At 40.9% G+C, this 20490-nt stretch overlaps 1 protein-coding gene across 1 annotated transcript in view; it reads left to right on the top strand.

Annotated features, from left to right (window-relative positions):
• The window catches only part of GAP43 (growth associated protein 43), a 93505-nt gene that overhangs the window by 49641 nt on the left and 23374 nt on the right, over nucleotides 1-20490 (top strand). Inside the window, exon 2 of the mRNA XM_057697487.1 lies at nucleotides 1853-2444. Coding sequence (XP_057553470.1) covers nucleotides 1853-2444 — 592 coding nt within the window. The remainder of the gene's footprint in view (nucleotides 1-1852; nucleotides 2445-20490) is intronic.

Genomic DNA, 20490 nt, shown 5'->3' with positions numbered 1-20490 from the left:
TTGGCTGCATGCTTCATTCACAACTGTTAATTTAACCGGGTTACGCTTCCATCTCTGAGCAAAGAGCTCCTGGCAGGCACAGCTGCTCCCCTGCCCCAGATTGTGCTGTGTGCATCCCAGCAGGAGTCATCAAGAGCAGCAGGAGAGCAGGAAGGTGTAGTGCAACAGAGCACTGAGCAGCGTGGCGGCAAGGCATCGGGAGGAGGGAGCAGAATGGGCCCCTCCAGAGTGCTTTCATGCACTCCATTTTTTGTAGGGATACATGCGCACTTAACTGAGGAAGAAGAAAAACTTGCCTTGAGTTTTACCAGAAATTTATCAACCCTGCTTCTATTCTCACATGTTCGCTTATTTTCAAAAATACCTTTGTGTACCCACTAGCATGTTGTTGGACCTAAGCAATACAGGCCCATATGTTTGTCCAAAGAATGTCAGACAGGTCTACGTCATGACGAACAGGGTCTGGGTCACTCGGGCAGAACTGGTATGACAGGTGGAAAGCATGCCTTGTGTTGGCCAGCTGTGATTTGCATCCTGAACTGGAGCAAAGGCCAAGGTCAGGCCAAGGTTGAGATTGGGGCCAAGCAGAGGACTTGGTACATGATAAGCGTTTTTAATTATTGGTCTCGTGAAGGAAATTTGCTGCATTTTTCACTGCTGTATTTTCCCAGTTCCTGAGACAGTATTCACAAAAGTTAACTAGACTGATTGTGGTGATTATTTTGCAATATGCACAAATATTGAATCACTATGTTGTATACCTGAAACTAACATAATGGTTATATGGGGACTATACGTAGCCACGCTGGGGTACCTTGGTGGGCAACGGAGCTATATAGAATTCTGAGTACTTGCCTAGACATTTCTTTTCATGACTATACCTTCTACTCCTATCCTCTGATTTAATATCCGTGTGGAAAAAGTTATTTGCAGCCTATGTTACGCTGTAACATGATCAAGTTGTAAAAACTTTGTATTCTAGTCTCACGCCTTCAGTCCTAGGATGGTTCTATTGATGATGATATAAAACTAATTTTAAGTTTAAATTGTTTCGGGAATAAGAAATCGTGATTTAAGTGAACACATGCCACTCTTTCAAAAGTGGATGCAGTGTTTTCCACTCTTTTTTTTAAAACTCAGGGACAATGACCATTTTCTGAATTCAGATTTTGAAGGTCTGGTATGTTCATTGCTGATGCTGGACCACACACAGAGGAGAGTAAAGTCACTTTGTCACCAGCATTCTGAGTTATCACATCCTGAACAAACCCCTCAAAGCCCTGGAACTTATCTGCATTTTGCACAAGACCCTGGTGGAATTTGCTGTTTAAAACCCTTACCATACTCTTTGCCCCAAACCTATTGGTTTCCTGACCAGACTTAAAATCTTGGGGAAACAAATAGACTTTTCCACAGTATTTTTTTTAAATCATAAAGTCTTTCACAGAGTTCCTCTCAGAAACCCTGAAAAACCAATATCTTTCATAGCTGTCTGATGAAAACCTAGGGTGGGTGTGGCTTGAATTGTCAAAGTCCATCCACAAAAAGGCTGACTTAAGTTTGGCAGGAGAGACATTGACTTGGGGGGGAAAAAGACATATAAAACCATGCCAGTGATCCTGGAAGGCCAAAAGGACATTAATTTTCCCATAAAATAATGTGTTCTCTCTTAAATTCTTCACCAGGGAAAGAGAGAGGCTTGCTTTGAATTTCCAGGGTATTGCCGATGTCTTGACTCCCAGTAAGGTGCCTGGCACAGAATAAGTCATTCAATAAGTGTTTGTCGAATGCTGTGATTTGACGGAAGAGAACATTACTCCATCTCTCCTTTTTTTCTCCTTTCTCCACAAAGGTTGAAAAAAACGACGAGGACCAAAAGATTGAACAGGATGGCATCAAACCAGAAGATAAAGCCCATAAGGCCGCGACCAAAATTCAGGCCAGCTTCCGTGGACACATAACGAGGAAAAAGCTCAAAGGAGAGAAGAAGGGTGATGCCCCAGCCGCCGAGGGGGAGGCGAATGAGAAGGATGAAGCCCCCGTCGCTGACGGCGCTGAGAAGAAGGAGGGAGAAGGTTCCGCTCCCGCCGAAGCGGCCCCCGCCGCCGGCCCCAAGCCCGAGGAGACCGGCAAAGCCGGCGAAACTCCTTCCGAGGAGAAGAAGGGGGAGGGCGCCCCCGATGCTGCCACAGAGCAGGCAGCCCCCCAGGCTCCCGCCGCCTCGGAGGAGAAGGCCGGCTCTGCTGAGACAGAAAGTGCCACTAAAGCTTCCACTGATAACTCGCCGTCCTCCAAGGCCGAAGACGCGCCAGCCAAGGAGGAGCCTAAACAAGCCGACGTGCCTGCTGCCGCCACCACCCCTGCTGCAGAGGATGCTGCTGCCAAGGCAACGGCCCAGCCTCCAACGGAGACTGCGGAGAGCAGCCAAGCCGAGGAGAAGATAGGTGAGCGGCCTCCAGGGTCAGACGCCACGGGTGGGGGTGGGGGTGGGGGGGCAGGGGGCCTGTTCGGAAGGCCAGGCCACTTGTGCCATCAAGGGAGAGGGGATAATTCTCGAAGGAGTATTGAGGAAATCAAGGTAGGCGGTGCTGAATCCCCCAAAGTGGCAGGACTGAGAGCTAACTCTGGCCACTTACATCCCCAAACATCTCCAAGCCCGAGCGAGAAGTCGGCTGGGCCTGTAGAGCAGCCGGTACTGGACAGATCTGGCAATTACCTTGTTAATTGGATTGGCATAAAGAGTAAAACTAGGTAATCCTGTTTGAAAAAAAAATTCTCTGTGCTGGGTAGACTTAGTTTAATAAGTAATTACTGCAGCTACGTATATCTTATGGATGGGAATTAGCTAATGTGATTATTTGGCTCTAGGAAGTGCCTGGTATAAATGCAGCCAACTCACTATTGATTCAGATGATGTAGTTTGTGAATTGCCGGCAGCAAAAACATAATCTCAGACCACCTTTCCCTATCCCACAATATGTTTCTGGGCATTCTCCCCACCATCAATCGGTGAGTAGTGTGCGTGTGTGTATGTACGCTCAGAGAATGTTAATTGTAACATTAATCGGGGTCAAACTAATTAGGAAAATACGTCTGTTGATGTTGCCAAAAACAAAAGAAAAACTCCAAATATAGAACATGTTGTGAAGTCAACCATAAATTATTATTTTATTATTGAAGACACTACTTTCTACCATACACATATATAATTGAGGGTTGACTATAATTATAAAAAGGTACTAGATTCTCTTTGGTTTGGAGCTCTAACTTGAAGTGTTTCCACTATTATTGCCCAAAGAGCCTGTGCAGAATTAGAATAGAGCATTCAGAGTACAAGGTGAATTTAAGGGAACTTCAGCCCTCAACATTAGACCTGTCCCTCACCCCAACCCATCCATAGTCATGAAGGAAGCCAGTAGTCTCCAAGGTCTTTCTCTAGCCTAGTATGACCCATGAATACCTTTCAGCCCCAAATGTTAAAGCTGTTTCTGTGCCAGTAGAAAATGTTGGGTTTACTCCTTTAGAATTTAGTGACTCAACTCACAATGTGTCCAAGGACCCAGATTTGGACTGGACCACACTGTGCCCTTGGGAAAAGACCTCCATGAGGATGCGCTGGGAAATGCCTTGCTATCTGACTGGTAGATCGAGAATGTAATTATTGGAAATTTACCGTGATACCATTTTTCCACATTAGATACTGCAGGATGGTGGAAGATTATTCTGGATATTTTCAGGTCTACTTCTTTCATCTTATCCCCCAAATTCTGTGAGTTAGAAGCCAGATTATATTAACTCTTATTAGCATTCTCTAGCATCAGATAAAGCACACACCTCTTTCAACCAGTGACTCATTTTAAATCTTTATTCTAACTACATACCTGCCCCAGGGGCCAGACCTTGAGGTTGAGAAGATGGGGATATTTCCCTGGAAAAGGTAAGACATGTGATAAGAATGGCTTTGGTTTTAATTTACTCAGCAAAACAAACCTTGTTAACTATTCTTCTTTAGGTTTAAGTTCCAGCCTTAGATATGATGGCTGGAAATCACTTTGCATATGACAGACTACCTGTTAGGTAATTTTCATACATCTTAGAAATTACTTATGATTTAAATAGATAAAATATTTGACATTGCTCAGATCATATTTTTAAACTGGGATTTCTGAAGTTGTAAGTAGAGACAGAAACACATAATGTGATTTTAGGATATCCTCATGATTTGGATTAATAGAAAGGAGGACTCCTTGAGTCAATGAAAAGTCTAAAAATAATAATTTAAAAGAAATTCAATTTTATTATTTTTCAAGTTATGATAATTTAAATGAATTAATAAAATATTTTATGTCGTACCTACTCAATTAATGTCAAGTGATGAATGAATGAAAACTGGACAGATTCAATTTAGAGATAATAATTTGTGTACTCACTCATCTATTCTTCCTGCAGCCCTGCTTACTCCATTCACTTATTCAATTAAAAATGTGTCTGGTCAATGAAGGCCAATAGGGATCGTGCTCTGTCCTAAATTTTACAATTTCTGACTGAAAAATTCCTCAGTTAGCCTGAGTTTAATACGCACTCTGCAAGGTAATTGAAAAGTATAGATGAAGTTCAACTTGAAGGTAGTCACAAAGGGCAATTTATTTTACATCGTTTCTGAGCTTTGGGTAGGTATTGTCCTCTTGGTTATATCTTGAAATGCTGCCTGTAGTTGCTTTCTGGGCTGATGTATCTATTAGCCTTGCCTGCTATAGGTGACAAGAACAAATTACCCAGATACGGTGAGTCTCATGGAATCACAGCAACTAGAGGTGACAAGGAGATCCATCACGGCGTATCAAGCCCAAATTCCCAGGGGCCCCGTGCCACATTTTCCGCTTTCTCCTATTGGATTTCATTCTAATCCAGGTTAAAAGAACAATATTCCCAATTGAGCGCTACCATTTAGGAATGGATGTCTACCCTGGGTCGCTTTAGGATTCTGCGACTGCCCGCAGGGGTGCAGAGAGACAGTCTGAGAGGGTGGAGTGAGGTTGGGGGCAGAGCAAGCCAAAAGAGAGACTCAACACAAAAATTGCTGTCAGTAAGAGGTTCAGAATTTTGGACCAGTCTGATCACTACTTTAATACTCATGGAAATTCCTTCTAAATTGTAAATGTTCTGTTTATTTCATTTCCTTTACTACTGGTGGGTTTATTGCAAATGGATGCCATTTGCCATAGGACCTTTGGAATTCTTGCAGTGCCCCCTCCCCACCCCCCTGGCCTTTTTTTTTAATCCTCCGACTGTAGTTTCCTGTCTCTGCTGTGCCACTCTGTTTGCCCATCTTTCCATATGTCTATGGCCAGAAAATGTCTGTGCATTTCTGATGATGATCCCTTTACAGGAGAAGCGTTTGTGGGTATCTTTAGGACACTGCCTCCCTTCAGCCATGAGGAGAGGACTTTCAAGGCTCTTTCAATGATAAGGTCTTTGGCGTCTCCGACTGGATAGTGTCACTGTGCTCACTGGACTCTCGGTGAAAGAATTCTCTGCTAAGTCTCTTTTTCTCCATGATGAGCCGCTGACTTTCCCCAATAGAGGACTCCGAAATTTCTGCTCTGGCTATATTCGGTGATGTCGTATTACCAGGGGAACACATCACATCCAGGAGGCTAGAAATCAGAGATGTTTTGACTGGGTAGCTGCCACAGGGTACTTAACCGGTACTAGCAGGATGTGTAACTCTGGGTGACTCTAGCTTTTCTGTCTGTTGACTTTGGCTGCATTTTATTTTCGTGGTTTCTTTACCTTTGTCTAATTGGAACCATCAGCAACATCTAGGCGAGAGAGGAGTTCCATTTATCATTTCTCTGAATAGCAGCTCAGTGTCTCTGTACCTCTCTTCCTTCTTTTTCTACCTCCTTCTTCCTTCCCTCCCTCCCTCTCTTCCTCTCTCCCTTTGTTCTTTCCTTTTCCCCTTCCATTTATATTAACTTTCTACCATGCTAGGCATTAGGGTCACAAAGATGCCTTAGTTATGGTCGCTGATCTTTAGGAGTTCTGATTTGATAGTAGGGGTGGGGTGAAATTCAGGGAGCAGTTTTGAAAACTATCACAGTAATAATCTCAATTCAATTAAGTTCTACAAAGAGATATGGAGTATCTTTATATGCAGATGTACTGTGGGACAAAATATGGATGAGACAGTGCTTTGTGCAGTTTGCTACATGCTAAAAAGGTTTTTATGTAGTGTATGTCTCTATAGCCAAATTAGTAACAAAAAGAATAATGCAGATTTTAAGTTTCTGGGAAGGTAATTATGTGTAAAAAAATGAAATACCCAGCCCACGTCTTTGGAGTCAGAGAAATTCTTTACTTTCCCCAGAACAAAATGTTCCAAAGGCCCAAGATAGCCATCCTTAATATTCTTAGCTCTCCAAAGGACAGACCCACTTCCACCGCGCTCTGTGTTACATGTGAGATTTCCTTAGAATATTTACGCTTATTTGGCAGGGTGCCTCAGAAGCGGTTTAGATTTGATATGTGGTTTCAGCCACTTCCCAAATTTATACACAACTCATAAAGGGTGAAACTTTGGATTGTGAAAGTCCACAAATGCTGTCTATAAAACATGGGCACCCTGTCAGCTACTCAGTGGCACGCTGCTTAAATACTGTTGATCATTAAGCTTTTATAGAACATTTTTATATTGCTGGACTAATCATTTCCACTGGCTTTTCTTGACAACAATCCAGTGACATTTGATAACATTTTTCTTTCTGCTTTTACATTCTGAGAATCGGGGCAAAGGAAATGGATATTCTGCCCACAGACACAGTGACAAAGTAGGGGTCAAATGCATAGACCCCTAAATCCTCACCTTAATCTTAGCCTTGCTGTTCTTTACCTCTCTTTTAAGGTGCTATGTTTTATCTCAGTTCCTGCATTTTCTATTTACCTTAGCAGTTGTGACAATTTCTGATTATTGTCGGGAAATACCAACCAGGTCCTAGGATATTTTGTGCCCTCCACACCCAGTAAGATAATACTAAGGAAAGAATGTTGAAGACCAGGGGTATAGTCTCCATATTTGTACGAATCAGATGTGGGGTGTTCGGCAAGTCATTGCTTTTCTCTGGGCTTCAGTTGTCTCATCGTGAAGAGGAGGAACTAGGATAGTTGGTTCTCAAGGTTTTTTCAAGGTTTAAAATACATAGTTTCTATAATAGGTAGCAGTTAATGAGCATTTATTAAGCACCTGGGCTAAGTGCTGTGCGGGGATTATCCCATTTCATCATCAGAACCATTCTGTGTGTGAGTGCTGTAATTTCCTTTCCACTTTTACAGACGTGGAAACTGAGGTTTAGAGAGATTGAGGCACCTAATCAGCATCAGCAGCTGGCAGGTAGCTAAGCCAAGAGCTGAACTCTGACAGCCTGATTGCAGAGGTCCTATACTGAACCCTGACACCCAGGGAGGAGTGAAGACGAGAGGACGGTCTAAGAACCCTAGCATCGTGTCCTAATCTAAGACCATCCCCCTCATTTGTATAATTGGATACCCCAGACTCTTGTCTGGGAATCATTAGTGATCATATTTCTAGACGGGTATCTAGTAACTAGCCACACTCCTTGGTCATAACTTTCTCACATCTCCATCACCCTAGGGTTATTGGGAATATTAAACTGGTTTTGAGTCTTGAGTTCTTAGTTTGAAAATCCTTCAAGTACTATTTGATTAGGCCTCAGAGAGCTATAAGATCAGTTAAAATTGATTGCTCTTAACAGGAATACTGCTGACTCCATTAAATATGCCGGAAGAGCTGAAATTTAGAAATTGAGATTTTCAGAATTCAATCAGATGAAAGCAATTTTATGTATTATCGACAATTCCGACCCTAAATTTAGCTTATCAGAATTAGTATCTTTCAGAATTCTTGTTTATATCTGTTCCTCCCTTTTGGCAAGTACACTTCCAAAGGACCCTGATACCTTTATATTTACAACTAAAATAGTATAAAGAACTTAATAGGTAGGACAGATAGGAGAGCAGTCACTGTCTCTTCAAACAAAAAATTTAAGCAGACAAAAGATAAGAAGAGATGTATTTTAGAGTCAAGAAACTCATATTGTGAGGCTTTTTATCCATTCTTTTATAGCTCATATTTAATAACTACTATCACCTTATAAAAGAAGCCAGTAAAGAGAAAAGCATGTAAGTAACTCCCCCAACTTTAATCAGTGAAACTATATTTGGAACCAAAAATCAAACAATACTTCTTGAAATGTAGCATATTTTTCAGTTACTGATGCATATTTATCAATTTTTTTTTTCCTCTACGTACACACACACACACATACATATACACCCAATTCCAAAAGGATTACAAGGAGGAGGACGAAGAACCAAGAGTGGCAAGAGTTGCATAGTCAGGCCATTTGGCTAAACATGGGGAAAGAACAGAACACCCAATCTAATGGACTAGAAAGCACTGAGTGGTCATTACTCTTATTTTGTACTCACAATTATAGCTTCGTTAAATAAAGAATGAAAAGCTTTCTCTAACCAGACATAAAAGGAAGGGAAGAAGGAAACCAGTAGTGCTGCTTAAAGCTGCAAAGATGGAGCCCTTGATGATCTCCCAAGACTCTATGGTTTACAGCATGCACAAAGAGGATGGAAAGGTTTGAAAGGATGTGTACGTTTTGCCAGCCCTCTTGGTCATGTTTTAATCTTGGGCCATAAGAAAATGACTGAATCAGGTGCTGGACCGCAGACGAATTCATATCATCAAGAACATTTGAATCACTGCCTTCTTCAAAAATCTTTAGCCAGTTATTAATCTCACAGCAATAAAAGCTTGGCTCTCTAAGCAAATAATTTATTTTGAGGCTTATTTAAAAGAATTGCCCATAAAGTGTTTTCACAAGGATGAATAGCATCATGTTTTTAATAGATCCAATATCTCGTAGGAAGCATATAGAGCAAATGGTCTGTGTTTTCAGCAGAACAGATTAAATTCTACCTAAAGTTAGGAGACCTGGGTTCTTGCTCAGCTTCTGCTGATGATTTCAGGCCAGCTCTTTTGCCCTCTCAGCCTAGTTCCAACATCTTCAAAGTAAATGGGTTCAACTAGGTTGTCTCTGCCTTTTAGCTTCGAAAGGCAAGTATGCAGCAGTAGACTTAAAGAGGCATCTGGTAGAGTGGGCATGTGGCCTCTTACTCAACCATTCTCGCTTCCCTGTAGTCTCTTATTTTCTAAACTATTAGATAGTGGGTTTAGGGGACAAGGAAGATAGCAGAGAAGTCTGGAGAGATGGACAAAGATTTCAGGAAGAGACAGCACTAAGAAAGTCTGTGGTTACACTGGAAGCCCAGGAGACTGCAAGGAAACCTCAATGGACTTTCCTAACCCACTTTACACTTGAGATTGAAAATAAAAAGTCAACGATGATGTTTTTGGATATGGTTAGACTTGCTTTTAACCTCCCTGAGATAGAAAACTACAGCTTGAGTGGCTATAATTTACTGTCAATAGTTTCACTTTCATCTTAGACTTTATTATTAATTTATTTTTAATACTCATCTTATTTCATTAAAGTAACTAAAACAACTTCAAGAGTATATAAAGCCTTGGATTCTTGTGTAGAGCAATGGATGCATTTGAGAGACAATTGAAGTCGATATGCTTTTCAAAGATTTTGTCAGTAGAGCTTCATTAAAACATAAAAATGATATGAATAGGCCTAATACAACTTTCCTCCGATTCTTTTATTTATTCTAGAGTCACAATAATTGAATCTTTGACCGTTAGTGAAACTGGCTAAGAGGCCCAAGTATTTGAAATTGGGCTATTGTACATCCCAAGAAAAGATGGTGTAGATGATGCACAAGTTAGATATGCTTACTCAGCAATTCGCACATGTATTTTCAATTTTTGAAAATTTGTGGAAGATAAAATATTTTAGTTCAGTCATCTCACATCATTCTATTTGGAATGGAAACTGCGGTATCTTCAGGGGAAAAGAAAGTATCCTAGGAGGGCTATATGCCTTTCCTTATGAATCATATTCAATATTAATGTTCTTTCCTGGAGGCATGTATATGGTTAAGTAAGTCCTGAGGCTAATTTTTTGTTTTTATTTTTTTCCAGTATGGGTTAATAGAATCTTTTGGATTTTAGAATAGAAACCAGAAGCCTTTCACCTAAATGGTCCCTTCTCTGTGTCTCTCAGAGTGGAGATGAACATTTTTATAGCTCCACAGGAATAGTCTCTTTGCCTTGGGGTATGAAAAAGTGCAGAATATAATTCAGATATGCACTGTCTTCATGCCTATAGCATACTCTTCTGCCAACTCACAAACACACGTGTGCATGTGAAAACACATGCACACACAGACACACACACACACTCAATATATAGGGAAAGGTTGGCCCAGGATTTCAGGCCTTTGGAGGAAATCTTGAAGAACAATGAACTACACATTTTCAGAAAATCTAGAACAATGAACTCAGCAAGCAGTGGGAAATGGCTTCAGGCACATCTCTCTGTTTCTTAGAGGGGGTGTGGGGAGAGTAAAGCTCTTTTCTCTGCTGGTTGTGTTATTGAAACGTGTTTGTGAATCTACAATGAGATGGGGAGAGCTAGGTGTTAGGATTAAGGCTACCTATGGTGAAATTTATAGTGGTTGAAAATTAAAGTCTTGCTTAGGCTAATTAGGGAGAGATAGTCCAGGAAGACTTCTTGGTGTAGAGTTGCTGCAGCTGAATCTTGAAGGACAAGATGTATCTAATAAAAAGGGTTACCTTTTATTAAAAAAAAAACTTGAGAAACCACCTTGCATTCAAATTAACACAAAAATACAAGTAACTTAATTCGCATCATAATTCAGCAGTAGCTTTCGAAGATCAACCATCAGCGGGAAAAAGCTCCATCATACGTTTTGTTTATTGTTGAATCTCTTACACCTATAGCAATGGGAAGTAGAAGGCAGCCAATAAGCATATGATGAATGAGTTAACGATGAATGAACAGGGACTTCCCTGGCGGTCCAGTGGTTAGGACTTCACCTTCCACTGCAGGGGGTGTGGGTTCCATCCCTGGCTGGGGAGCTAAGACCCCACGTGCCTCGCGGCCAAAAGAGCAAAACATAAAACAGAAGCAATATTGTAGCACATTCAATAAAGACTTTAAAAATGCTCCACATCAAAAATATCATTGGAAAAAAAAGAATGAATGAACAATGGTATCACAGTAGAGAAAGTCCTAAACCGATCTAAAAAACTGGATTCTAACCTTAATCTAATTCTAACTTTTAGCACTCAAATTACTTTGAGTGCGCGTTTACCCTTTCATAAAACAAAAACATTGGACAGAGGGTTTCCAAATCACTACCATTTCTAAGATAGCTCGACAGTGGCCGTTATGACGCATCCTAACTTACTTGCATATTCTTAGTGACAAGGGGAGGCACACACTTGCTCAGACAGAAAGCTGTGCTGCTGTCCACCTATCTTGTATTTTGGAAGCTGAACACACAAGCTCCCGGGAAACTTGTGTTGTTACTCAGAGGCATACGTCATCCTTGAGGTAGCCAGGATTCACACCACTTAGGGCTTCAGACACCAGTGTGAGCATTTTACATTATGTTCAGGAACATATTGAAAACTAGAGGAGACCAAAGCTGCTCCCTTCTGAACGCAGGTGATTAATTTCATTCCAGCCCCATGAGTGACCTGTGTGTGGCTCTTGCCAGTGTGTGACAGGTACACCCAGGGAAGGAATGATCTGCCAGGTTCCTTGGCTCCTTTTCCTCATCTGACATGTTTAAGTAATCTTTGCAAGGTGTTATGAGTCTCCTGAACCTGCTGTGCCCCTGCTATAGGGTGAATTGTTAATATGGTCCCAAACCAGCAGTGCTGGGACAGAGACCAGAAAATAGGCTTTCCACTCCTGTTGCTGATTCTCCTTTTCCACGGTAGTGTAAACGTACTTTGCATACAGTTTGTGAGCCGTGCAGGCTGAAGACCACAGGGGATGCTGGACTGGGAGGCTGAATAGATTTTCCCCCAACATGTAAAGTGTAACTTGCAGCAACTCTCATGTATTTGATAAAAAGACAGAAACGGTCTCTAGTTCAATTTAAAGGGCTAAGGAAGGCCAAGGTTTAGCAATGTGGTCACAGCAGTCTCCCCAGGGCTGTAATCAGATCCTCTGAGAAAGAAAAGCAGTTATGAAACATGTCTGTCTCTCTCCTTCCTTCTCCTTTAATACAGGTGGCTTGACTCTAGTAGGTGGAGAGGAGAACCGGGCTTCTATTGGAAGATACAAGACGGTTTCCCTTTTTTTTTCTTCTTTACTTAACATATAATAAACTTATTCCAAGAAATTATATGAACTAAAAAAATCAGTACATTTAAGAATGATCAAAACAAATAGCCTATGAATAATAACACCGCAAGTTACTTGAAAATAATTGGGAATGTTAATTGTAGTCAATTTCTAAGGACCACAAAAGCCGGTTTCCTTTCTCTAGACTGTTTTTAAAAACGGAAAAACAGAAGGTAAAAAGTGAAGTAAAACCTTGTCACCTTCTGATTAGCTATTCATGTATGCTTTTTACGCCAGCAGAAAAGTAGACATTTAAGATGTACCATTGTATTTGTATTACAGGAGAACCATCTGAATACAAGGTTTGTGCCGTTGTCAAATTACATAATGTCTAGGAGGAGAAACCCCTCTCTGTTTTCCTAACATCCTGATAGAGCAGGTTTTTGTAAGAGTACCATACAGTAAGTGAAGAAATTGTTTTTCATGTTCAAGATGAATCTGGAATTCTGGTTCCATGTTTATCACATTAGGAGTCTCCACCAAAAGGTTAGTTTGAAATATGAGTGAGAATGAGCGTTTATCACACTTTCAGGTATTACTGAACAATATTTCTCTTTCGCACTCTCTCCCTATATTGTTTTATTGTTTTAGTCATTTTCTGGCCATCTGCCCTGAGGTACATGACGACTATCACTAAACATGGGTATGTGCTGCAATGTAAAAAAAAAAAAAGCCCAAAACCTAAAAATCATTCATGATTGATGGTTTTATTAGATATCTGCAGTAATGTGTTTTGTGTCAAAACAGAACAAAACAAACAAAAAACCCTAAACTCAAAAAGCCCTGATGTGTAGTGTTTGCTCTCAATTCTCCCATCATGGCTGATTTCAGGCTACCGACATGTTGCCACCCGACACACAGCTGGGAAGTGAGGCTAACAAATTGCTCTCAGTAGCCAACGGGAGCCAGCTTCATCGTATCCCAAATCCATATATTTTAATAATTTAATAAACTTTACTTTTGGTGACTAAAATACTGGAACAATGATTATCAGTTCTCAATGTATCAGTATAGAAACATACATATCAATTTATAACATTCACATAGTTATTGTATACATTGTATTGAGAACTAGTTTTAACATTTGCAATGAATTCTGTTGTGCACTGTACTCATTATAAAGGTTAAGAAAAAGGGTAAAGATTAGAATTGTAACAATTACTACTGAAGGGATGGACGGATATATTGCCCTCAAGAGTGATCTGAGATGCATCTTTTTAATGAATTGAAAAGCCTTTTATCTTTTCAGAGATGAGTTCAGCATTCGGATTGAATTGTGACCATGGCTGACTTTTCTAACGTCTAGTGCAGAGGAAGGGTTGCCTCTTTCCTTTCTTCCTAGTAATTTTTAGCGCGGATGATGCTTTTAATTCTAGGCAGAGCACTGTGAGTGAATTCATCAGATAGCAGGATCAGATTAGGGAGTAATTTTTAAAGGGTGAAGCTTTCCAGATTTTTAGCCTGGGCATCGTTTGTTCAAACAAGGTTCAAATGTATATACTAAACCCCCAAACAGAGCTGATCTGGTTGAGAATGGTAGGGGGAAATGGTGATGGCTGGAGAGGCCTGGAGCTCCTTTTACTCTGCTCCTATCCCTCCTCTCTAAATGGACCTTCTCTGGGCTCTGAAATATAGTTTGAAAAATACAAATTTAAGGAGTTTCTCTGGTACTGACTTTCTACACATGGCCAGCAAAATGGTCAAGTCAGATCTGAACCTGTCAGTCTCACTGCAGTGCTCTTCCCGACGAGTGTGAAGAGCTGCAGCCACCCTGATTAAGTAGTGAGTTATGTACATTATTTAGAAGGTGAACAGAACCCCCCTCCCCCAGTATTATATAGTCCATTTGCTTGGTCACAGATATGATTGGTCTGAGTAACCTCCAGGCACACTGTTAGATACATTAAACTATGTTCTCTCTTATTTTGGTTCCAAATAGTATTAAAGCCATGCAAAATTTATTTCATACATAAGAAGTCCACATTTTATTTTCTAAAACCTTGTTTTAAAATCCTAAATCAGAGAATTTTGAATCAATTGCCTTGGAGCCCTGAAGTTCCAGGGAGTGGACCTCAGAAGTGGTTTCTGGGAATTAGGTTGTTTCACAGGGGCCAGGTTGGTGGCCATCTGGGTCCTCCACCATCCCACAATCCCCTATTCCTCCACTCACGATTTCTGGATCTTAGTAAAACGTTGGCATTTTAACTAATAATAGCTGAAAATTACGATTGTAAACTTAAGGCCAATTTCAAAAGTCCTTGAGTTTTGGCAGTTGATTAACAGTCAACTGAACATAGTTCAGAACCCATATTTTCATTTAGGCACCCACTGTATACTCAGCTTCAATTGTTTGTTTTACAAACAGATAATCTTCCCAGATATAGGACTTGTTCAAATTTCAGTTGTTCAAATTCAAATAGGAATTTTTCGGATTGTTCACATTCTATAAGAATTTGTTTCCTACGCAAATTGTTAAAAAATGGAAGTTGGATGACTCACCCAGGGTTACTAAGCAAGGCTACATAAAATTACTACATCCATAGCTTCTGAATCTTTAACAAAAAGAAACAGACTAATAATGCAGCAATATTTTTTAGTTCTACTCCAATTTGCAACATAATTGTATAAACAAAACATTCTCTCTGATGAGGTACCACTTAAGGAATTCCACTTGTGTGCTTTTGGAATATCCACAAAAAAATAAGATTTCTAAAAAGCTAAAGCCCCAAATCTGTCTCAAGAATTCTAAAAAATCTGTCACCTTTCTTTCTTCTGCTCCTCAGTCCCAGTGAATAATAGCTGTCTGTGCCTCTGTCTAAAAGGATGCCAAAAAGGAAACACCCATGTGCAACAGGGTCAGTTCTTATTTAACTCCAGAGATTAACATCCTAAATGTCACTTGAATGATTAACATCATGTCGTGAAACAGCTCAGCTGGGTAAAAAGGAGTAGATCCAATAATGGCAGGATAATCTTAGGCTTAGGGCTGGAGGGGCTTTGACTTATTATAACTTCTAACAGACAATTTGAAGACCACTCATACAAAGCTACAAGCTTACACTTATCCATACAAATACCCTACATAATACCTTCCACTGTTTACCTTTGGAATGAAATCTAAGTTATAACCATGACCTACAAGGCTGCATATGATCTGACTTCTGCTTCTGTCTCTGATCGTGTGATGTCCTACTCTGCTCTTCCTCACTCTTCTCCAGCCATCCCACATTTCTTAGTGTCTCTTGAACACACTCAGCTTGTTTCTATCTTAGGGCCATTGCATTTGCTTTCTCCCTCAGTCTTCCCATAGCTTCCTCTTAGACCTGAGGTCTCCATTTGGATACCACTTGCTCAGAGAAGACTTTCCTGACCGTTTGACCAGAAAAGCACCACCTCTGCCAGCCCCATCAGTTCTACCCAATTTGTGTTCTTCCTATCACTCTCAGTGCCTAAAATGACTGTATTTATCTTCCTAAAATGACTTATCTATCTCTCACTAGACTTTCTGTTCCCTGAAGGCAGGGATGTGGCATCCTTCAGCACAGCACCCCCAGTGCTCCAAATGGATCTCAGCATGTAGATAGCCCTCGATGGACGTCAGTGATTGACTAATAATATGAATTTTGTCTATGGAGAGATTTATCTTCGTAAGCAACTTGAGAAAGGGAAAGCATCATTTCATTTTTCCAATTCGAAGACCTGCAAAAAAAGCTAAGGATTTTTTAGACAAGGGTCCAACTTTATTGCTTAGAACCAAACTCTCATAGGCTTTATAAATCAGAATCCTCTTTTCCATGACCTGTCACCCAGGCACCAGGCACTCTGCATCTGGAAGAGGGTGTTTGGCTCAGAAGGGAAATTGGTTGGAGTGTGAAGTCAGGAGTCCCAGGAAGAACCAGGTGAGGTGTGGTGGGGACTCTGCATTGAAGAAAGAGGAAGTAGAAAGGAGCAAAAATGGATTAGAAAATGGGAGAGGAAAAAGGGAGAATAAAACTCCAGAAGTGGAAATATCAGAGGAGGCAGAAAGAGTAAGAAAGGAAGTAGAGAAAGAAGAGAAGGTAGAAATGAGAAAGAGGGAAAAGGACTCATGGGAAAGGCAGGACTGGAGGGGCAGTGATGGGTGAGCAGAGGAGAGACACGCAAGCTGTGGGTGCCCTCTAGGTCGGCTGCCAGCACACCCTCTGAAATGGGCAGGACACATTTACCTTCCTCTCTGGTAAAAAAATATGTGGTTTTGAAGGTGTCTTCCCTCTCTAACACTCTCTATTCTCCACTTCACAAATAGCAGGCCCTAAAAGCCTCCCTGGCAAATGGATTTTCTGTCTCGGAGCAGATCTAAGTGGCAGATGGGGCCTGGCTCCCTGAGGACAGACCGGTTCCCCCTCCCCACCCTCAAGGCTCACTATTGTTCCAGCCCTCCTGCAGCATCAGTCCCCAGCCAGCGCAGCCTCAGCAAAGCCAGACACTGCCTCTGCCTGTTTCCAGGCAGGAAAAGGAAAGGAGAGGTGAGCTTTACTGCCCCACAAGTTTAGATGGAGGTCTGTTTTCATCCTAATAAGAGGGGGAGTCAAAAATTATCCTCACTCTGGCTGTAGAATTTATTTTAACTTTTAGAAAAGACAAATCCATCATTTTTTGACATAATCTCCTTGCTTTTCAATACACTTTGTCCATCTGTCAACAAGCTTTCGTATTCCCTCATTAAAAAATGTTTTAGGCTGAGCTGTGCGCTACGAACACACCACTGTCTTCACTTCTTCATCAGAAGTGAATCTTCATCCTCATAGGGCTGCTTTCAGGGGACCAAACAGGTGAAAGTCTGGTGGAGCAAGATCAGGATTCTAGGGAGGATGCTTGAACACCTCAAAACGAAGTTTTTGCAGAGTGTCGACAATGTGGGCAGAAGTGTGTGGACATGCACACCCTCAGACCACGAAAAACAAATCTGCACGCTGCTCTTTTGTGCAAATCACAAAGTGGGGCATCCATTTTTGCTCGCACCGTAGTTACAAAGGAACTGATGTAATACATTCACACCTGCACAGCAGTGACTGGGGAGATGGCAGCCCTGAAAGAAAAGAGCTGATAAGACAGTGCAGCCAACAGAAGTTTTAATATAACCGGAGTGCAGAAAATGTTTGACTCACCCACGTACATTATTGGACTCCAAGGCACGTATCAGAAACATTTTTTACTTAGAACACCTCATAGGGAAACAGTTTTGGAATTGTACCATCCTGGGTTCTCACTGTGTGGCTTTCATGATTTGTTTAATCCCCAATCTCTTTACTTATAAGATGGAGATAATAACACTATTAATAACACTATTAAACAGTTGCTGTGAGGTTTTAATAACGTAACATATTTAAAGAACCTGGTACAGAGTATGTCTTCAAAGAACATTACTTTGCTTTACCTTTTTTTTCCTGATAATCTGAAATGAGTGGTTCTCATACTCCCCTCTCCCCATATGGAAATCCTCTGGGCAGATCTTCAAATTGGAGAAAATGAAAGCAAGGATCTTCTATCATCTTTTCGTATGTAAAGGTATTAGTAGAAGAGATTCTTTTATTCAGTAAATGAAGAACTACCTTTTTTTTGGGGGGGGGGTGATCCGAATTAAAATATCTCAAAGAGTATAAAGTACTACAAAAGAAAAATGCATTACTTAATGGATACTGCAACAGTAGACAGAGAATTGCAACAGCCATGGCTTTAGCCAGCTCTCTTCCTTAGAGGGCTGCAGTGCAAGGGAAAGCTCAGAGGTGTTGGAATTGGACCTACCTATGTTTGAATCAATGGCCTAGTCTCTAACCAGCTTTATGCCGCTAGTGCAACATCAGTTTTGTTACGCTAACATCAGTTTTGTCATCTATGAAATAATATAATATCTTCTTTGCTGAACTTGGTAGTTGTACTCAATAGTAGTACTAAATAGTAAATAGTAGTAAATTAGTAGTACTAAATAGATCACATGTAAGGTGCCCACTATGGTATTTTATTGAACACACAGTTAGTGTCTAATAGAAAGTCACCATTGCTTCTGGTTCCTTTCATCTGAAGCTATTGGGAAACTTTATTTTTTTTTCCTGGCACTAATTCTGATTTCATAAAGGAAATTAATGAGCAAATAGGACATGTTTTATGGCCAACGAGAGAGACACATAATGATTTGCAGCCTCTTCTGGGAGTCGGAGACTATTCTATTTGGCCTACCTTGTAGCTCAGCAAGATTACCAAGTCCTTACATTATCGGTAATGATTGAGCTTGGAAGTCAGCCAAGGCCACCAGGTAGTGATGTTAATTTAGGCTCCATGTAATTGGTCCCTGGGAAACTGCGATCTAGGGATTCAATAGAAAATGTGGGGGTCCCTTAAGGGAAATAACTAATACACTCTTTCTAGGTAGATACCAACTATAAACCCTCACATCTTGGATTTCAATCTTACAAACTTAGACCTAAAAGGAAACTTAAAAATCTTCTACATGTGGGAAGTGGGTGGACTTCAGAAGGGCCCTTTAATCTCCTGAAACTATTTGCAACGTGTTATACTGGGTGTGAATATGGGTGATATTCTGGTGTCCTCCTCTTTCATCAGATATTCAACTGGGACTAAGACACAGAGATTAAGATCTGCCATACTCAGACACCTTCCAGGAGATGCTGTATTGTTGGGTTTTAATGAAAGATGAAACATGCTCCAGGATCTAGCTTGCATGGTCTGTCCATGGTCACATACTGAGTTTGGATCAAAACAGAGGAGATAAACTCAGAAGTCCCACAGACTGTATTTATTTATTAATATCTATAACTTCCATACTGCACTAGGCACTATGGGGAGATAGATGCATAAAAGTGCATATCTGTTATCATGGAAGTTATAATCTGGTTGAGAAAAAAAAGTAAGTCTTAAAAGAAAAAAAAAATCCAGGAGCAGTCAAGAACAATGTAAGTAAGTGCTAGTTTGCAGGCTGCAGTCTGTAATTGCAAAGAAGGAATTCCAAAGTTGAGATGATGGGAGGGTCCTAAGGAAAGAAATGAACGTCACTATGGTGTATTGGTGAAGATGCTGGCCCAGTAGCTTGTGCAGTGTGGGGAGGATGGGATATGCTGAACCTGCTTATTAGAAGCCATGAAGTGGTCAGAGGACTTCACTCTTAGTCTAGGGGTTAATAGAGGGTGAATAGAGGGTGGTTGAAGTTTTTACTTTATTATATTATTTTTACTCCAGGAATGACTCTGATGTTTCTACAAGGTCTACACAAAGCACAATCTACACTCACTAATAATTTTAGCTTATATGTTGAAGTAGCTCCAATGAATAGTCTTTGACTGAGCTTTTAGTCGTTTTGGAAGGACTGAAAAAAAAAGAATTTCAGGACAGCTTAAAAATAGAACCCAGTCGCAGTAGGCTCTTCCAGCCCTAGTGCATCGCTCTATCACTTGTCTGCAGCACTTTCTTCCTGGAGGGTGATTCCAGGCTTTGCCTTCCACCCAGGCTCGCAGCGTGGGAACTGAATTACGCTGGTGCCCTCTGCTGGGAGGAGAGAGGAAGTTCAGTGGGAAACAAAGGTGTCCTGGTCTTTGCACTGCAGGGACTGAGTCAGTGATTCTGGGCCCATAGCAGGATTCATTTAGTTCTATTTACAGGCTTCCCAGCCAGGTATGCTCTGGCATCATGCCCAAATTCATTAACCAGGAATAATTACATTTTTATTGTAAGGAAATTGTCAGCTAGCTTTTTAAAATAGTCCAAGAAAACTGTCCCCTCTTACCCTGAGAGTTAAGAGCTGGACCCTCCTTTCACTGAACACAGTACCATGACTCATGGTGGGTGTGGTCATCGTGCTACCAAACAATACCTCCTGAGAGGCCAGGGAAAGGCTCAGGCCATTTTTTTTAATCCTGTTCAATTATTGTTTTCTTTTAATGGCAGGGAAACACATTGATATTCACTGCTGATTTCCTGGCTCAGATCATCAGAATTAATGCCATGGTGTTAAATCAGATTTAGAGTGTCTACTCTGGTGTTCCTGTAATACCCTGCTCAGCTGATTTTTTGCTAGAGGTGAAAAAACATTCAGTTGTAATTAGGAAAGGGGTAGGGGAGT

This window comes from Hippopotamus amphibius, chromosome 10 (genome assembly GCF_030028045.1).
Source record: "Hippopotamus amphibius kiboko isolate mHipAmp2 chromosome 10, mHipAmp2.hap2, whole genome shotgun sequence".
Classification (NCBI taxonomy): domain Eukaryota; kingdom Metazoa; phylum Chordata; class Mammalia; order Artiodactyla; family Hippopotamidae; genus Hippopotamus; species Hippopotamus amphibius.
Note: the sequence above shows the minus strand (reverse complement) of the source record. Positions and strands in the feature narration are given on the sequence as shown.